General features: G+C 42.7%; 1 protein-coding gene and 1 long non-coding RNA gene across 3 annotated transcripts; both read left to right on the top strand.

Moving 5' to 3' along the window:
- The first annotated feature begins 109 nt into the window (after positions 1–109).
- Positions 110–2,174, top strand: LOC138061402 (uncharacterized). The gene is made up of 3 exons (XR_011135122.1): positions 110–384; positions 541–677; positions 1,744–2,174. It is a non-coding gene; the product is annotated as an uncharacterized lncRNA (long non-coding RNA).
- A 1,910-nt stretch (positions 2,175–4,084) lies between these two features.
- Positions 4,085–19,216, top strand: ANAPC5 (anaphase promoting complex subunit 5). Of its 2 annotated transcripts, none has more exons than XM_068910925.1 (17): positions 4,085–4,409; positions 4,490–4,569; positions 5,157–5,266; positions 5,689–5,884; positions 7,735–7,801; positions 10,167–10,268; positions 11,204–11,394; positions 12,325–12,406; positions 13,156–13,245; positions 14,373–14,554; positions 15,033–15,168; positions 15,409–15,483; positions 15,828–15,949; positions 17,161–17,268; positions 17,531–17,678; positions 18,313–18,475; positions 18,895–19,216. In XM_068910925.1, exons 1-17 carry the CDS (start codon positions 4,206–4,208, stop codon positions 19,107–19,109), a joined length of 2,271 nt encoding a protein of 756 aa, XP_068767026.1. In that variant the 5' UTR covers positions 4,085–4,205; the 3' UTR covers positions 19,110–19,216. The 2 variants fall into 2 exon arrangements, with proteins under 2 accessions (XP_068767026.1, XP_068767025.1); XM_068910924.1 differs by having other exon boundaries at positions 4,126–4,409; positions 7,732–7,801.
- Positions 19,217–19,560: the final 344 nt, after the last annotated feature.

Below are 19,560 nucleotides of genomic sequence, written 5' to 3'. Positions count from 1 at the left end.
GGGACTTCTCGCCGCGCCGCACGCCATTGGCCACGCCGCGGCGGGGCCAGCGGGCCGAGCCAATCGGGAGAGGGGAAGGTGCCGTTGGCGGGGGGGCGGGGCTGCGCGGGGAAGGGCGGGCGGCGGCGCGAGCGCGGTGGTTGCGCACCGCGCAGGGCCGGGGGCGGAAATGCCCTTCCCCCCCCGAAATGGCGAGGAGAGGCCACAGGCAGGCGTGTCTCGTAACGGAGCGGGAAAATCCGCCCCCGCGCGTCAGCTGGGAGTCCGCGGAGGCCTTCGGAAGGGCTGTTAAAATGCGATAGTCGCCGCGCAAAGAAATGGAGGGTTACGTTTGGGTGCGCGGCAACGGTTTCTGAGAGGGAATCCGTTTCTGAGAGGAAAACGGTTTGTGACAGGCCAGGGGTTAGCCCGGCTCACCTGCTGGGTGGACAAACCGCGGTCACCGTGAGCGGTGATACTGGTGGTGTATATGTTAAGTACCAATTAGGCAGTGCTCCCTTTTAAATTGAAGGCTGCTGCCTTTTTCTTCTTTTTTAATAGTTCGGGAACCAGGACGTCACAGAATATACATTTCTCGCACTGAAAGGGTAGATGAAAGATCTCCCCTCCCCTCCCCCCAAGGCAAAGTCTGCAGGAAGGGGACCACACTAACTGTCAGGTACTGGATTTCCCCCAAGGTAATGGAACTGGCTATAAAATCCAATAGCAATTGTCTTGTTAACACATGGAGTAACCGGATCAGTCACTAGCCATCTACTACCAGACTTGCCAGTATTTGGGCATGAATCTGGCAGTCGCTGAAACACGGGATTTTTTGGCGCCTCTGCGTATGAGCAGTGGTTTGTCACAAAGAGAATTAAAAGCCACAATGCTATAGGCAAAAGGCCAAAATCTTGATTAGTCTATCAAGCCCTTTGGTCATAACCTTTAGGTAACAGAGGAGATGGGATTGAAAATCCAGTTTCAACTGGCTCCTAGAGCCTCATTATTAATTGTTCTGCCTACCATATGAATATGTACAAAATCAAAGGTTGCAAGAAACGGAGGCTTTTAACCAAAAAGATTATATTTAAAAAAAAGAAAAAAGTCTTCAGGAAAGCTTTACATAAGACTAAGGCACGCAGGGCCAAAGAACAAAGGAGGCTCTAGCCTTAAAGACGGGCAGACAAAATTGGCTGAAAATAAATTTTGCCCAGGAACCAGAAAAATTTACAAAAGGTTGCATGGAATATTTAATATTTGTGCAGAATAGATACATTTTTGGAGCAGAAGGTCCGATACATGAACTAAGTTAAACATTTAAATATGTAATCGCCATCCGAATGACACAGTCTTGGCAGCTTTAGCATCAAGAGCTGATGTTCATGCAGCCCAACTTGTGGATGTGCATTCATACCACTTTTTCATTCAAAATCAGGTCATCTCTTTTTTGGAAATGCTTATGTTCCTTGGAAAGCCTTTGATATACTATGAACTTTACACATAATTTAACAAAAAATACAATATCGCTTTCACTTTTTGCAACAATAACTTGCAAGTTTAGTCAAAGCAACTGAAAAGATAATTTTTATTAGAAAGGCCTTTGTGAATACAATGCTGGAACAAAGCAATAGCACATTTGTCCCGCACACACAATGTAACATAGAAGATTCCATTCTTCAGAGTTCAACTCATTTTACTGTTTAAGCTTGATAGCTGTTGTTTTCAGTACTCTATAATATGATAATTTTGTTCTTTTTCTAGGCTTTGCTGTTTCTTCAGATTAACCTGTCGCTCTCTGCCATCCCCCTTCCATTGGCCTGACAGATGGGCTAGACAGAGGTGTGTGAGATCTCAGCTTCTTAGATCCATGTCTTGGAAAAAAAACAAGATTTAAATCAACCTTCTCCAGGGACAGCAAAAGGAATTACAAACACTAACAAAAACAAAGCAAACAACAGGACCAGTCCTTTAAAATTTGAGAAACAACTGTTTCTGAAAACAGGAGGAATGACAACTGTTCTCCAAAATGCATCTTAAAAGTGAAAAGAGCAGAAGCTTATTTTTAAAAGCTTTTGAAATACTTTTTTACATGTTTGTGTAAGAGATTAAAAGCCTGTTAAACAGTTTTCTCATTTCCCCGCTTACAGACCAAGCCAGTTGGGATACAAATAGACATTGTATTACAAATATTTTTCATTTCTAAGTACTTTTTTTCTTCCTTTTTTTAAGAATCTTTCATCTGAGGCTTTAAAACATACAGGATGCTGGGAGCCCAGTGCTTACTACTGGAAAGGGAGTGTAAGTACACAAATTAAATGAGCTAAGGCTAATCAGCAAGCTAGCGACAGAGCAAGAAGTCAAATGCAAGTCAAAGAAGTCAAATGTTTTACCTTTTGTTCCCCTTACCTGACAATTACCTGTCATTTTCTCATGTAAGAGATTGCTTTAAGGCACCTTAAGAAACATCAGTACGGTTTGGCTTCCTAAAACTTTTGTGGCCCCTAAACTTAGTGTCAGCTCAGAGCGTCATCCCTGAAGTACTGAGTTATGCACAAATATTTTTGTTGATAATCTTAAAACATGAGAACTCCTGACCCAGTTGCTCTAACTGGGGTAAACATTCTGTCCTACGAATGAGCAAAACAAACCAAAACTAGATTTTTTTCTTTAGCTTTGGAATGGACTTGTCAAAAAGAAACCCTCCCAAACACAGATGTTTTAGGGAGTAATGTGGGCCTAACACAGCTGAGATCCAGAAGCTATGCTGACAACTGCAGTTGCCACTCCCACCTTATTTTGGGCAGATCTTGATGAATCATAGTTGTAACATGTGATTTGAGATCACTTCTAATGCATTAGCATGTCTAAATTGTGACCATGTAGATTATTTTTAAACATGGAACTTTAACCCCATCTGCTACTCTCTGACTGAAAAGTGGTGTTTGCAGAGGTTCTATTAATAAGAAACTTGCCCTCACTGAGCCTTCTGGATTGTGCCAAAGAAGTATTAACAGATTTAAATCTATTAATGCTAGAGGTCCCATTTACTTCTGTCATGAAATCACAAGTAACGATGACTAGCAGCCGTTCTGTAATCCTCCAGCGTTTTACATATCACCAGAGAGTGAGGTGGAGACAGGATCCTTATCAGGACTCTTTTTTTTTTTCCAAGTTATCCGCCAGGATCTAACAGGAGCAAATTTGCTTTGTGGTGTTAAGTTTCGGGTTGCACCATGGAAATGTTCAAATCAGAGCATGGATCAAACTCCTCAGCATAGCCCAGTGAAGCCTCTCCCGGCTTCTTTAGTGACCAGCTACGGGGAAAGCACCAAGTCCTCGGAGAGCTGCGGCACATTCAGCTTCGTTGTTGCTGTCAAACTCGCAGAACAGTTGAGGTTGGGTGGTGCCTCTGGAGACTGCCCAGTCCAAGCCCTGCTCCAGCAGGGCCAGCTCGCGCAGCCTGCCTAGGCCTAGCTCCGGCTGAGGTTTGACCATCTCCACAGATGGCCTCCACAGCCTCTCTGGGCAGCCTGTCCCCATGTTCAGCCACCCTCACAGCGAAGACGTGGTTTCTCGTGTTCAGTCTGGAGGACTCTGTAACCGGCCTTCCTTGGAGGGATGCGTGGGGCCAGATCCTACCTGGGCAACTGGGACAACGGGGATGGCAGCCACGCCTTCCTTGGGCAGTGGCGCAGACCTCTGGCATGCCTCGAAGGGCTCAGAGGTCCCAGGACGTTATGGGACGACGGCAGCCACGGCAGGCACCGCAGACACGAGGTCCCGAGCCCCACTGATGGAGGAGCCGCCACAGGCCGCCAGGCCAGGTGCAGGAGTGGGCTGTGGCCACGCCACCAAGTCACTAGCCACCACCATTGCCATCACCATCGCCATCACCCCGTGACGGCCCTGTCAGGTAAGGGCCGGCCAGAGGGTGGCAGCGCCAAGAGGCGGAGGAGAGGCACACGGCGACCCTCTGCCGCGCCCGCCGCCCTAACACCGGCTTCCTTGGCCGGTGGCGCCCGTCGCCCCCCGGAACCTCTCCGTGGCGGCCCGGCTCGCCGCCCGGAGCCTTCACACCGTCGCACAGCCGATCCTTCCATTGGCCACCGCGCTGCCCGCGTGACGCGGGCGGCTGCTGCGATTGGCTGGTTCGCGGAGGCCGGTTTCCCGGGTGGTGGCGGCGGCGGCGGCGGCGGGGGGAAAGGGGGGGCGCCGCCGCCGCCATGGCGAGCGTGCACGAGAGCCTCTACTTCAACCCCATGATGACGAACGGCGTGGTGCACGCCAACGTCTTCGGCATCAAGGACTGGGTCACCCCCTACAAGATGGCGCTGCTGGTGCTGCTCAGCGAGCTGGGCCGCGCCGGCGCGCAGCTCGGGCTGCTGGAGCGGCGGCGGCTCAACCGGCTGCTGCTGCCGCTGCTGCAGGTGGGGCCGGGCCGGGGGCGGCGGCGTCCTCCCCCTCCCCCCCCCCGGCCTCTATCGCGACATGTCGCTCTCTTCCCCAGGGCCCCGATATGCCGCTGTCGCGACTGCGCAAAGCCATCGAGGAGTCCTGCCCGCACCTGGCCGGCTCCGTGCACATCAGGTAGGCGGCGGCGGCGGCCCGCCCGCCCCGGCTGCGAGCGGTAGTCGGTGAGAGCGGGCCAAACCTGCAGGCGAGCACCCTGTGCTCTCTGCGCCTGCCCCGGCCGCGGCCCCCTGATAATCCCCCCTTTGCAGTTCTCATAAGTAAGGGCTGAGAGGCAGGCAAAGCAAACGTTGAAATGATCTATTTTCAGGTTTCCATGATACGGAAGACCTGTTCTGACATTAAAGAGCTCGCAAAGCAGTGATTGTTTTAAAATCGGTATTAAAATCGGTTGATACTTATGTTATTAAAAGAATAATAATCCTTTTGCTTTATTCTCTTTATTGAAAGAACTGTTTTCAAAGAAAAATGATTATTATTTACAGTCATATTTATTATTTACGCGATTATTATTTATTTACATTATTATACTACCTTTAACATGTTTTGCTTTTGTTCACAATTGTAAAAACTTTGGCATAATGAGCTAGCTACCATTTGGTTCTGCCTGCGTTTATTCATCTGTACCGGAAAATGAAGGAGTATTTATTTGACATGCAATATTAGAACCCCCAAAAAAGTTATTTTTCCCCTCCCCAATTTAGATTAAAACTTATGGCAGAAGGGGAACTGAAAGATATGGAACAGTTCTTTGACGACCTTTCAGATTCATTCACTGGGACAGAGCCAGAAGTTCATAAAACAAGTGTAGTAGGTAAGTAGTTATTATCAATAAGGTATGTTTGATGTGATAACTAATACTGATGTAATTCACTCAAGGTAAAGATTTACTTTTCTTTTGGGGGAGTACAGGGGATGTACATTTCATTATATAATATTCCTTTGCTCAGATGTTTCAGATAAACAATCAGTTTTGCATATAGCATTGTAAATCTTTTAACAGTGATTTTTTAACAGCTGTTCTGTGATCAGATAATCTGTGAGATTTGCCACTAAATTATTTTTAGACTGACACCCTACGCAAGTGAGTTTTGTCAATTGGTAGGCTAAGATGAGACGCTTGAGCGAAATTAAATAATGCAGTTTGAGCTTCTGGCTATTATCATGATTTGTAGTCTCCCCTCTGAAACAAGAGCTTCACAGATAGTTGTCATAACAGATGTTTTTCTTTTGCAGGTCTATTTCTGCGCCATATGATCTTGGCGTACAATAAGCTTTCTTTCAGTCAGGTCTATAAACTTTACACTGCACTTCAGCAATACTTTCAAAATGATGAGAAGAAAGATGGAATTGATGAGAGTGATATGGAGCTGACAAATACAGAAGAACTAGAGGGGAAGATGGAGAAAGAAGAACTTGATGCGCCTCTAAGGTGACATACTGCTTGCTGTTCAAGTCTTTTCCACTCTTTAAGAGGTTTCTCAGTCTTATTTCAGATTACCTTTGTACCTATCAATGTAAATTTAAGTTTTTTTTCCTGCCAAAGATTCTACTACTGTTCAAATTTTCAAGCTCTTATGAATGCTCATCTAGGCTCTATGCATGTCCTGTCGCTAATAACTTGTTAGAATCTCAGAATTTGAATTTAATTTAGATATGAGAGACTAGCAACTTGAGCTGCAGTAAGGAGATGAAGTGAACTGTAATCTTGTATTAGCTCATATTCTCCTTAGAATAGGTATGTCACTAAATTGCCTCATGTCAGAGTTATGTGATGCATATAGCTAGAAGAAATCTTAGGTCCAAGCCAAAACTTAAACAAAGTTTTAAAATACTGTTCATAAGCTTTTAAGCCAAAGAAGTAATTATTAACGTAGTCCGATCCTATAGTTGATGTAGGGTTTTGTTCATTTGTTTGTTTGTTTTTTACCTTGTGTACGGATCACAGAATTTCTTGCATTGGTTTTGTTAACTTGCAGTTATTCAACTTGGAAGGTAGTTCAGAAATACACTAACTACTCCTTAAGAATGTGTTCTTTACGGACAGATAACACTGAAATGTTAGAACTTTTCCTTTCTTGAGGAGGAGGGTGGGGATGGGAAGGTTATGTCACCTTTGGATTCGAAAAGCTCTGCCTTTGTGTTAATGATGAAATATAATGAACATGAAGAGGATGTGTCGAGCTGAGCTAGTTTTTCTAGAGCCTCATGCCCCCTTGCAGAGCTGGGTGGCCTCTCTGTTTCCTTGGTGCCACCATGTGGTGAGACTTGTAGATGGCAGCAGTTCTACTCTCAGTGTGCCATAGAAGATGGCGGTACCCCATTCTCATGTTCACTTAGGGAACCACGGTCTAAAGGCCAGCTGCCCATAGTTTCCTTCCATGTGGCCCACTGTTGAATTATTTCTTCTCTAGTTATGCTAGTGTGACGTTCTAATGCTGTTGAAGAGGTCACTTCTGCTTCCAGCAAGGAAAGGTTCCCCTCCAAGGCAAAGTTCAGCTTAACATTTTTGGTTTCTCTTTTCAGCCTTCTCAAATAGAAGAACTCACATTTGTTTATGTTAAAGATGAGAAGCAATTACTGAGACTTTTCACCCACTAAAGTTTAGGTGTTTCACCATAAGAATAATACTAAAAGTATTTTATATATCCATATATTTACATTGTATTTTTTTTTCTAAACTGTCTCTATGAAAACCTTTGCTTGTGTGTGCTCAGCTGTAGCTTGGGGATCAGTTAACAGCCTTTGGAGTCTTCCGTTATGCTGTAGTTGCCATCTTTTAATGGAATAAACGTTCCTCTGCTCTTGCAGAGCAGCTGTTCTCTGGAGTCACGTATGTGGCCAAAGTGCTATTTAATTTCTTTGTGGCCGTCCTCACGAGGAAGGAGCAAAAGAGCTAAGCCATTTGAATGTGTAACTCTCAATCTGTATCTGCTGTTTCTCTTAACGTTTTTATATGTATGTAGGATAATGTTCATGTTGACCGCAGTCTCTGCAGGCCGATGGTTATGATTCAGGTCTGGTTCTATAATGACTGATCCATCGAAATGACATCCACTTTCCTTCACCTGTGGGGATATAACTGTCTGAGCTGTGCGGAATTGTTCAGCCTGCTAGCTTTGATGTAGTAGATTTTATTCTTTATTAAATTTTCTCCTTCAAGCTGTGGAACTCCAATACCTCGTAAAACTTTATAAAGCAAAAGTTGGAGCGTCTGGTAAAATGTATTTTCTTGTATTCCATTTCATTGCCCTTGTTTCTAACCATAGTGGCTTTTAGCAGGGAAGAAGAGATATCTTGTAATGGGCCTCTTTCCCAGAAACAAGCAGAGTATTTTCTTTCTCAGCAGGTATGTTGATTCTGAAAAGAGTGGGGTAAATGATCCATAACATCATTTTCATCTTTATGTACATTATCAAACATGATATTTCATTAAATCTGTTAAAGACTTGTTGAATTTTCTATTGTGCATGTAGTTGCTCGATGTGAGCACTTGGGGTTAAAACTGCTTTATCCAGGCATGTAGACCGTACGATGTTATTTGATTCGGAGAAGGTCACTTCAGTTCTGACTATTGAGCACTTCAAATTCAATGTCTGATAAAGGTGCAGTTTTGTTGATTATTCCAGCTGGTAAATGCAAAAAGGAGGAGCAATACGCACGGGCACAAGTGTCATTAAATATGCTGCATGCTTGTAATAGTTTGCTAGCAATATAAAATACATGTATATGAAGCATTACGTATTATATTTTAAAAGTTCAAAGAAATATTTACTGTTAGGGGTTGTCAAATCTGGTAGCCTGATTGAGGTGAGGCTGCTGCAGCTCCATGATCAACCAGTAGTGAGACTGAGTATATATTCCCACTAGGCACCCACATATGCACGCAGCTGGCCGCACAGATGAACACAGAAAACATTCACACAAACGCCATCAGCAGCCTACTGTTGTTCCCTTTAGGAGGAAGCTTGTTAGTGGAACATACATACATACATACATACATACATACATACATGTCTATCCTGTAGCTGGCCCTGGATCCTCACTCTCCCCAGCTGCTAGAATCTAGGCACGAGTCCTCAAGGCGTGCAGCCTTACTCCAGCTGCTGGTGCAGACCCTTTTGCACACCCCAGCCCATGCACATGCATACACACGCACACAGCGTGCGTTCTTGCAGCAAGTGGGCTTAGGCCCTCAGCCTGTCCAGTAACTGGCCCTTGGATCCTCTCGGCTCCAGGTGCGTCACGCACAGATGCACACACACACATGTGAATGGGTCTCTCAGTTGACCCCCACGTTCCGTGGCCTCTCCACCAGCTGCCTTAGACCTCTGGTTGTCTCGCTCACAGAGCCACGTGCATGTCTAGCGCGGACTTACAGCGGCTTCAGTAGCTAGCTCCCAAGCCGCTTACCCAACTTGATATATTCTAGCAGTCACACACTGATGTATCACCAGTCATTCCCCCGCTCCAGTGGCTGATGCCACAGACAGCCAGACCCCTGTGACCTGTAGTCTGACTCCAGCTGCTGGCACTCTGACCTCCATGCACACAGAATAGAGAGCCCCTCGCCCAGGAAAATAGTTAGAAATGTAGTTTAATGAGAACAGCGAGGGACAGGCTGTGGTGATCGGGCACAGGGTGTGGCCCAGCAAACTTGCTGACCAGCAATCTGTTTGCGCGTGTCCAGCCCCTTTTATCCCGCTATCCCTGTATTTTCTCACATTTGATTCATCGCTTTCCCCACCTTTGGTTCCTCCTGCTAAATGTTAAACCTCCTATAGAGTCTTGGACAAGCCCGAAGCGCTCTTCCCCTGGATCCCGTAGCGCGTCCCAGTGTCCCGTACCTTGGAGGAGTAACCGCCCTCAGTCTGAAAGGTGCTCTGGGTTGACTCACCCCGATGGGTGGTGGGTGGCACCCCACACAGTGGGGCTGATGGCCCTCCTCCAGTGGCAGACGTGGGGGAAAGCAGGGCAGGTGTTATTTGAGTTCCCCCACCCGCCGTTGTTCCCCTGTGCTCCTTTTTGTGTGTGCAGCCTTTTAGCACATAACCTGATGTCTCGACCTGCTATGTCTCATTAGCGTATAGTTGCTTTATGTTATTTTACAAACATGGATTTTAATTGCAGTGATAATCTCTTATGTTGTGCTTTTGGCAATTATTATTTATATAGAGTATCTGTTACCTATATGTATAAAAAAAGCCTTTTTTCTCCTAATTATGGTATTGTGGAAGAATCAAAATACTTTGGGGGGTCCTGAAATTTGAAGTCTTTTTATTATTCAGTAATACTTATTCTAGTAACTAGATTATTACCACTTTTTATTAATTGATGTTCTTTCCAAAACAGATTATGGATTACTTCTGTTTAGTTTCCTGAATTTTCTGTGAGAAGATAAGTGTAATTTCAGTGAACAATCTGTTGCAATAATTGTTCAAAGAGAGACTTAAACAGAATTTTTAATGTACCTTTAAACAGTCTTTTGAATAAGCTTTTATTTTACTTGGTCTCTGTGATCTCTGGAAAGTAAGCGCTATAGTATAGCTTATAACGAAACTGCCGCTGGTGGTTCAGTGTCATAGTAGACAGAGCTGTTACGAAATCTTCTTTAAAGCTCTCTCTGAGCAGATAACAAACTGACAAACATGTATCAAATTTGTTGTGACCCTCTAGTTTGAGTTACTTACCATTGATTTCAATTTTTATTCCAGGCTTCTTTACTAAAGAATGATGAAACAAAGGCTCTTACTCCAGCATCTTTACAGAAGGAATTGAACAACTTGTTAAAATTTAATCCAGACTTTGCTGAAGCAGTAAGTATCTCTTTCTTCATCCAAAATGATTGTAAAGGGATTTCTTCATATCTCTAGGATGGGATTATTTGGGAGTAATTTATTCTATATTGAAATATAAGCAGATGATAAAAATGTGAGTAAGTAGCATGTGAATGTTTAGCAATTCAGGCCGAAACTCTGGAAGGTACAGAAACCTTAAAATTAAGTAAAGTACTTTACCACATGTCTGGCTTTGTGCATAGATATAATCCTCTTAACTTTGGTTGGACTATTGCAGTGCATTCTAGTTGAACTAAATCCAAAACTTAAGAAATTTCAGGCATTATAGTCCCATAATTTAGAAATCACTATTAGATGAAATATCTGTTGATTTTGATTACTGATATTCACTTTACTTCTGGTGCTTAAAAGTAATTTGAAGACTGAAAACAATAGACGACTCACATAGACAAAGGGTTCTAAACTGCACTGCAAGCATTTGCCTTCTTCCCAGAGCACTTTGTTTTGAGCAGTTCCCATGAGTTTCCAGTAAACTCTCTCCTCGTCTAGTTTCCAAGTCTTCTCAGTCACCCTTTTGGCTAAGGCAGACAGGATTTTCCTTGCTCCCATTTGGAGAAGGTTCCTTGAAATGGCTGCCAGAGGAGGTGCTGGACTTCACAGCTCAAGAAGCCCTCTCTGGTGTTCTGCTCCTCTGACAGAAAAGGTTGGCCTGCCCTCTCCTCAATGTCAGAGGCCAAATATGTAGTTTTAGCATCCCCATTCTCCGTGCAGGGCATTTGGAAGTTGCTCCTATTCTTCTGAGCATTTTCCCGAGTGCTGATACAGTGGTAGTCGTTCCTCACCATCATAGCTGTTAAGCAGCCTTTCTCGATAAGATATACAGAAACTATAATCAAAAACTTAGTGTTTTAATAGTTGTGTATACTTAAATCTGATTTTGCTTTCATTTTTAGCATTATTTAAGCTACTTAAATAATCTCAGAGTGCAGGATGTCTTCAGTTCAACACACAGCCTCCTTCACTATTTTGACCGTTTAATTCTCACTGGAGCAGAAAGCAAAAGCAACGGGGATGAAGGTTATGGTCGGAGTTTGCGATACGCTGCTCTAAATCTAGCTGCACTGCACTGTCGGTTCGGCCATTAGTAAGTTAATGCATTGTTCTGTGCAACTACAATTCATCTTGTTGCATCTCTTAAGTGCTAATGGATGGACCTTTGATTCATTATGAAAATCTGCTCAAGAGAAGAAGGTACTTTCTCTAATTCAATAACAGCTATAGTTGGGTTGAGCTGGAGTTTTATTGGAATCTCGATTTGTTTTGTTTTGTTTGTATTTTGACGTTTATTTGGCTTCCATAATAACTAAGTCATCCACAGCACCATAAGGGTTGACATTTGTCTGTGTCCGTTCCTAGGGAGTTAAGTTCTCAATTGCTACGTTTCCACGACCTCAGAAAGGTCAGCGGAAATGGATGCTTATTTCCAACTATGTTCTCAAAAAGGGGCAGTTGTTTTTCTGTTATGCTCAAACCAATACAGAGCTGGTGACCTGGAAAGAGAATAATTAAAAAAAAGAAATCGGAGAGACTATGTATTATTTCTAAAAAGCTGTAGGTGTGAGTGTTATTTTATTGATAAATAAGGGTGACTTACCCACTGACGTGTATGGCTTGCATTTGTTGACTTCTGCCTGGATGCATCCTGTAAAAGGACTGGAGATGAGAAGGAGACTGAAACATTGAAAGCAACAACTTTTCTACATAGGCAGATACTGTTTGAACAGGGGCAAGATAAAGTAACTTAGCATATTGGCTTGAACATGGGTTTGAAAGTCCCTTTAGGGGTTACAGGTAGTTTCTCGTGATGCTGCCTTGCTCGCTAGCTTCAAGACTAGAATATATTGCTAAAGTGGTAAGAAGGAAGTACAGGCCTTCTCATCTGATCTATTAAATCAGAGTTCTCTTCTGAGTGGGATATGCATAATTTAAAGCAGTATTCCTCTGTATTTTTGTAATGCTGCTCTTTAAGCACTATGGGAATACAAATGTGTTCTGTGTTTTTGTTTGCTGATAGCCAACAGGCTGAACTTGCGCTTCAGGAAGCCATCCGAATTGCACAGGAGTCTAATGATCACGTTTGCTTGCAACACTGCCTGGTAAGACAGCGATGCTGAAATAGAGGTTATGTCACTTTTGTCTGTGTTATCTGTACCTTTGCTCAGGGAACGGCTGCAGAACTACTCTTTGGGTAATATCTCAGCAAATGCATCAGTAATTCAAATATGATCATCTCACAGTGGGATGACATGTTGTTTCTGGCAGATGGGTCACCCAGAGCAACAGACTAGAGGGAGATCGTGGTAAGGTTTTGTTATGATTTGGGATGAATTTCTTAAACAGGAGTTGTGATCCCGAGATCAGAGTTTAGTCTTATATGCTTTAAAGAGCTTTCTTCAAATAATTTTATAAACCTTACCCTTAGTGTCGCTTGGATTTTCAGAGAGTAACTATCAGCCTTCTTTTCAACAGACGGAAAGGAGGAGGGAAAGACTTAATGTTTCCTCTGAGTTTTTTTTTTTTCTGTAATTAGTATTAATGTTGTAATGAATTGGTATCAGTGATATCAAACTCCCAAGACGCTGCTTTCCACAGTTAACTCTAATGGGGTGACTTTGCATTTCTCTGAAACCTCCAGTATTGACTGCTGTCAAGCCAGTGTCTCAGCCTAGCTGGACCTTTTTGCTGTGTAGCATTTAATAGAAGTTTCAGAAGTATCATATTTATTCTAAAGTATGGTTTGTGTTTCCAGTGAGTTCTTGTGCATTTCATGCAAAAGTAAGAGAAGTTAAAAATGCTGTAACCATTAGATATTTGCAATGAGATTTTAAACTTTTTCCCTTACTAGAGCTGGTTGTACATCTTGGAGCAGAAGATATTTGATAGCTGTGTTCTGCTGGAGCACTCTGTAAACAAATCTTTACATTTTGGTTTGCCAGTAAGTCCGTTTCATTTATCCTTAACTTATGCTAGGACTAGTACAGGCGTGTCAGGGAGCGTGCCTTACAAGGTTTCGTCTCATTGGCTAAACTGTTCAAATGTGTAACTGAGTTTAAATCAGCCTATTTTACTCTGCAAAATCTAGCTTCATATATCTAGCTTCTAGCTTTTAATCTTCATATATCTAGCTTCTAGCTTTTAATCTTTATATTAACAAACTAGAGTTCGGTTGCTCTAATGTCAGTGCATTATTGCAAGGCTCACTGCTTTTACTTCTAACTTGTTTGCTTCGCAGCCAGAAGAATTCTCCGCAGCTACTGGGCTGGCTCCAAGCACCAGGTCTTAGGCCTTTAACGCAATCTGCTGGCGTTGAAGGGAGGCTCTTATGCTTCAGTGTCTGCCTTCCCTGTGACTCGGTGCTGATGTCTCTAGCAGGGCTTTGAACACGTATTTACTTGTACTGCTCTATCCCAGCTGTGAAATCTTGTGAGGCAGCCCTCTCCTCGACTAGTTTTGTGCCCTTTCATATGTATCAGTTGGCTGATAAAGTTTAGTTCCGTCTTCCCCCAAGAACTGCAATCTCTTTGTTAAGAGAATTGGTCTAAAGGGAACCAAGTAGTTGATGCTGCGAGATGCAGAGCAGGCATCATACTGTATAGAGGGGTGGCTACCTGGTAGGCTCCAAAAATCAGCCTATGACATAGGTGATCTCATAAAATGGAAAGAAGTAACGGCCGTAGGAAAATTGGCAAAGAAAGGGGTCGCTGGTTATGCAACCAGCGTAATGGCCGCTTGGTGGGGAAGGAGGGGAAAGGCTCTGTGTGTTCGTAGCTGTTTCATCGTTGGAGGAATCCAGATGAAAGCCATGTCATTCTCTTTAAGACTACTCTGTGGAGGAGTGGAAATTACTTTTCACATCTAGCAAAATGGCATTCATATATGCGTGGAGGGGGTAAATGCGTATTTAAAGAAATCGATGTAGCAGTGTTCTTTTGTCTGTGCTGAATAGCATCTGTCTTTTAGTTGGGACTTTTTTCTTGGTTTATACCTCTTGCTGTGATGTAATTCACACGTGTAGTGTACTCTGTTGTCTTTCAGTGTTTGTTTTTTTCCCTCTCTCGCCAGTACCTGGCTTCCCTGGGAATACAGTCCTTGGTTCAGCAAAGAGCTTTTGCAGGAAAGGCTGCCAACAAGCTAATGGATGCCTTAAAAGATTCTGATCTGTTACACTGGAAACACAGCTTGTCAGAGCTTATTGATATTAGTATAGCTCAGAAGACTGCCATTTGGAGATTATATGGCCGCAGGTATTTTTTCTTGTGAACTCTTAGGTTAGCTCACTCTAGTTATTAGCAGGTAATGCATTTTGAGTTATTTATATAGGTGTAATAAGTGACTGCGTCTCTCTGGTGTACTAAAATAAAGCATTCGGACTGTGTGATTCAGTAAATGCTGGGTGCAATTATTTTCATTCTCTTATGTTCGTTTAAAACTCACATGGGAGAAGAGATCATTTAATAGTGGCAAATAGTGCTTAAGTTTAATATTCCTGTGCCCCAATTTTCAGCATCTCTGTGCTTAAACTGTGTGCGGCTTTCAGTATGTTGTATGCACTTGCGTAGTCTAGAGTTCCTGGCTAGCAGTTATTTTACAAGTTGCCATTCTCCCCCAGGCCTCTGGCTTACCAGAAAAAAGAGTCTGTAGACCACTGTCATAACAAGACCATAGGTTAGAAATGATTCATGTTTGTCGCTCGAAAGCTAAAAGGTGTTTCTCTTGCTAAAGCACCATGGCACTTCAGCAAGCCCAGACCTTGCTGAGCATGAACAGTCTGGAGGCTGTGAATGTGGGCGTACAGCAGAATAACACAGAGTCCTTTGCTGTAGTACTGTGTCACCTGGCTGAGCTACATGCAGAGCAGGTGAGTTTTATGGCTAGTTGCACAAAATGTCATTGGGGTGAGAGGATATGTGGGCGTTATTGACAGAGAGTGTGGGACTAGAGTCGTGTTGTGTTCTGCCTTTAATCTCTGCACTGGAGGGGAAGAAAATACAGGGCTTTTGCTTGGCCGGCTCCTCTTTCCTTTAGAGCTGTGATGAAATCAAGGGGAGTGGTGCTTGCCCTGGTGCATGCTTATCAGAGTGCTGTTTCTGTGTTACAGGGATACTTTGCAGCTGCTTCTGAAATACTGAAACATCTAAAGGAAAGATTCCCTCCCAATAGTCAGCATGCACAGGTAGAATATATATAATGTAGCCTGTAAATTATGCAACTGTGTTACGACAGGATCTGAATTCCATTGCATCTTAATTCATACCTTTTTTCTGTATGCCGTGGGCTACGTGTGCTATTTTCAGTTGGCACACGACCCCACGGGAAGCCACGTAGCATATAGCTTTGTACAAAAGCATGAAAATAATGCCTCCGTCAGAGAGGAGAGCTTGTCAAACAAGCAAACATGGATTTAGTTGTTTCTGGGCATAAATATCCACAGGGGAAATAAAAATTAAGTTCTAATTTAGGGTTAGAAAACGAGCATGCACAACCTCTTAAACTTATTCCTGGATGTTCTTTGTTTAGCTTTGGATGCTGTTTGATCAGAAAATACAGTTTGAGAGAGCCATGAATGATGGCAGATATCATATAGCAGATTCTCTTGTAGCAGGAATTACAGCACTTAACAGCATTGAAGGAGTATACAGGTAAGAAGTCATGAATCTGCATAATAAATTTACAGGTTTATCCCATGAAGAAAATTAAAAATTAAACAAAATGATTGCTGGCAGTCACATGTATTTGTATGCTCATTCCTTTCCAGTATTAATTATGGTAGTGTTGTCTATCCTGTAATAATTACTCTGTTAAGAGTATTTCCTGCAGTAATCCATTCTAGTTGTTTCTTTGGGGATTTTAAAACCAGAATGGCATTGTAGAAATTTGCGTTATTCTGGAGCTGTAGATCTGCTCTTTTGAGAACACGGAGTACTTCTTCAAAATCTACTCATGGTAACTATACTCCAAACTATGCACAATGAAGAATTGTATATAAAATAGCTAGGAACGTAGGGCGTAGTCACAACTCTGCTACAATAAGAGCTTGAACAAATGTCTTCATCTCTGTCCTAGTTTCTCCATCTACACAATGGGATGATATAAATGTATTTCTCTCCTCTTAGTATGTTCTTGTTTCTAAATGAAAATGGTATGTTAGAAATAGATGGGGTTAAAACTTGTTGTTTGGTGTATATGAATAACAACTTTTTGTTAAAAGCTATTTGTTGTTGATGTGCAACGAGGCAAAAAGCCTAAAGACATAGCCAATACCAGTAAGCAGGAGGATAGGTAGTCAAGCTGTGGGACCTGATGCTTGTCCTCTGGAGCTGGACTGTCTGTGATTTCCCTGACCTTTAAATAGACTTCTCAGTGTATGGGTTTCGGTTATTTTAACACTTCTCCTACTGCTGTCTGTTTGTATCTTATTTCCCTGTTCTTGCTCTTTCCCTGTCACTCCATGTCCTTGTTAGCTCGTGCCCGTTTTAGCTAGCTTACCTCATACCTGTTTTTCTTACACAAATAATTACTTGGGCTTTCTAGCTTGCATGCCCTCCTGCTTCTGCTACTTGTTTGGCCTTTGGTTTTGGTAGTCCTTGTTTTCTGGTTAAAGCTATTTTATCCTTTCTGCCTGGGCGTTATCTAGTGATCAGAGATAACTAGTTTTTTCTTCCACCTGAGTATATAGCATACATACACTTTGATACAATACATTTTTACAGTTACATTTACAGAAACAAAGTTCACAAAATAAAGGCCCATTTTACTGTGTTCTCAAGAGTAGAATTGTTGTTCTCAAGAGTAGAATTGTTATCTAAAATGTAAACATAGGATCAATGACTTTTCCTTTTTACCATGGCAGAAAAGCTCTTGTATTGAAAGCCCAAAATCAAATGTCAGAGGCGCACAAACTTTTGCAGAAATTGTTGATCCACTGCCAGAAAATCAAGAACACTGAGATGGTGATTAGGTAAGAATGATTCATTTTCAGACTATTAAAGCTGCTTGGCAATGATTAAAATCAGCCATTTCAATCTGTCTGTGTTCAGACTTTGCTAGTCTTCAGTTACCTACTGTGATATGGAGATTACATCATAATTTCATTTATTAAACATGGCATGGGATAATTGTTTGATACTTGCTTGTTGGAGCGGGGAGTGGGGTTGGGGGGAGACAAGCGGCCATTTTTCATCAAAAGAAAGGTTTATAAGTCTTGCCCCTCTTTTGGTTAGTGTACTTCTGTCAATAGCAGAGCTCTACTGGAGATCTTCATGTCACACGATAGCTTTGCCTGTCCTGCTACAGGCTCTTGCCCTCTCTCGAGAATATAGTCTACAGTACTTGGCTTCTGAAACTGTGCTGAACTTGGCTTTCTCCCAGGTATGTTTGATTTGTGTTTTCACAGGGCTGTAGGGCAACGTTTATGCTGGGGATCTGGATACCGATTTTACTCCTGTTAGATTTAAGAACATAACCTTGTTGGAATTCAGTTATTGATTCTAATGCAGCATGTTCTAAATATAAAATCTTTTGAGAAAGTTGAGTTTCGTGTATATCAGTAAGAGCTGATATACAGCTCTTACTGTAGAGCTCGTAGTTACTCTATATAATTAAGCAGGCAAGCATAAATTGGCCCTGCCTTCGTTTCTCCAGTTTGTATTTCTTATGCTAGTTCTTTGGCTTTCTAGTAGCGCGATTTGATGTGTGTTTGAATTAAAAATAATGCTTGTAATGGAGTTCAGTTGTATTGTTTGTTCTGAGCTGGCAGAGTCCTGGTTGTCAGCACTGACTGGAGTGGAGGAAACCATGCCTAATGACTTCAGGTGGTAGCTCATTTCTACTAATAAGTTTCAATGTAAAAGAAGATTGCGGGGGGGGGGGGGGGGGCAAATCTGCATCCTTGTCTGGAGCATTGCTTTATTAAAAACAGATATGGCTTATGTTAGTCTTCTCAGAAGAAGCTGCTCTCACCAAAGGATTTCAGTATCAGACCGACAAAGTGTTTCTCTTCCAGCTGATCCTTGGGATTCCTGAACAAGCCCTGAATATTCTGCATATGGCGATAGAGCCTGTCTTGGCTCACGGAGCTGTGCTGGACAAAGGCTGTGCCATGTTCTTGGTGGCCAAATGTCAGGTGGCTTCTGCAGCTTCCTACCCTCCGCAAAAGAAGGTTGAAGGTAGCGTGAAGAAGAATTCTCCGTTTACACCTCATTCACAAGTTGAGAACTGCAAACCAGTGTAGATAGGAGAGTCCTGCTAGAACAGGCACACCCCCGATCACTGTTAATGAAGTAAAAATGATACGACAGTGTTATGTAGTTATCAAATAAGGAAACTAATTTAGAATTAGCTGTTCAACTTGAACAGATTCAGTAGTCATAATGGCACCTTGTTTATCGGCATACTTTCCCGCCCATATTTTGCAGCAAAGGTTGAATAGCAGACTAGCTGAAAAACCACGTTGCTAAGACACAAATTGTTTTGAAAAGCTGAGGAATGTATATTTGGGCTCCTTAGAGCGGGGCTCTATTGCTTGAAATTGTTACTGTGATGTTGTCTTAAATATGACCCCCCTCCCCCCGTTTTTTTTTGACAGCTTTGGAATCAGCTATTCTGAATCTAAATGAAGCTAAGGATTATTTTGCCAAAGTGGATTGCAAAGAGCAACTTAGAGATGTTCTCTACTTTCAAGCGAGACTGTTCCACACCCTAGGCAAGACCCAGGAAAGGAACAAATGTGCCATGCTCTTCCGGCAGTTGCACCAGGAACTGCCTGCACATGGTGTCCCCTTAATAAATGCCTTTAAGTGATGCATTTAAAGATTTGTTTTTCTGTTTTCTTAACTGTCTTTTTATTATATTCAGTCATCAGTGTTTCAAAATAATTGCCAATAAATTATGGTCTTCTATTGAACAAACGTGTTTTGTTTGTATTGACTTAGGAGGAAATACAGGTTTCCACCCATTTCACTTTATGCCATACTTGAAACTGAGAATACGAATCGAATGGGGAAAAAGAACGCTCTCAGGACTGCATTACAAACGCACTGAGGGGAGAGTAGCAAAGTCATGATAAAATAACTTCTGTTCTTAGAAATGATGTTTTCAGACTCAGTGCTGGCTCAGTTAACACCAGGGCACAAAAAAAACTAGTGGAAATTGTAGGTGAAGCTGCTTTGTACTCAATGGGGAGTCGCTTTTAAAACGTGTCCTTTAACCTGTCTGCAGTCACTGTTTACTCTGTAGAAGCAGATGGTGCTGG

This window comes from Struthio camelus, chromosome 17 (assembly GCF_040807025.1).
Source record: "Struthio camelus isolate bStrCam1 chromosome 17, bStrCam1.hap1, whole genome shotgun sequence".
NCBI lineage: Eukaryota > Metazoa > Chordata > Aves > Struthioniformes > Struthionidae > Struthio > Struthio camelus.
The sequence above is the reverse complement of the archived record's forward strand: the minus strand, read 5'-3'. Positions and strand labels throughout refer to the sequence as shown.

Bases quoted from the DNA above. Each gene is read 5' to 3' on its own strand.
- ANAPC5 (XM_068910924.1), top strand. From the start codon at position 4,206: ATGGCGAGCGTGCACGAGAGCCTCTACTTCAACCCCATGATGACGAAC. The intron at 5,267-5,688 runs GTAAGTAGTTAT...TTTCTTTTGCAG, and splicing joins TCATAAAACAAGTGTAGTAG to GTCTATTTCTGCGCCATATG. The intron at 5,885-7,731 runs GTGACATACTGC...AGTGGCTTTTAG, and splicing joins GAACTTGATGCGCCTCTAAG to CAGGGAAGAAGAGATATCTT.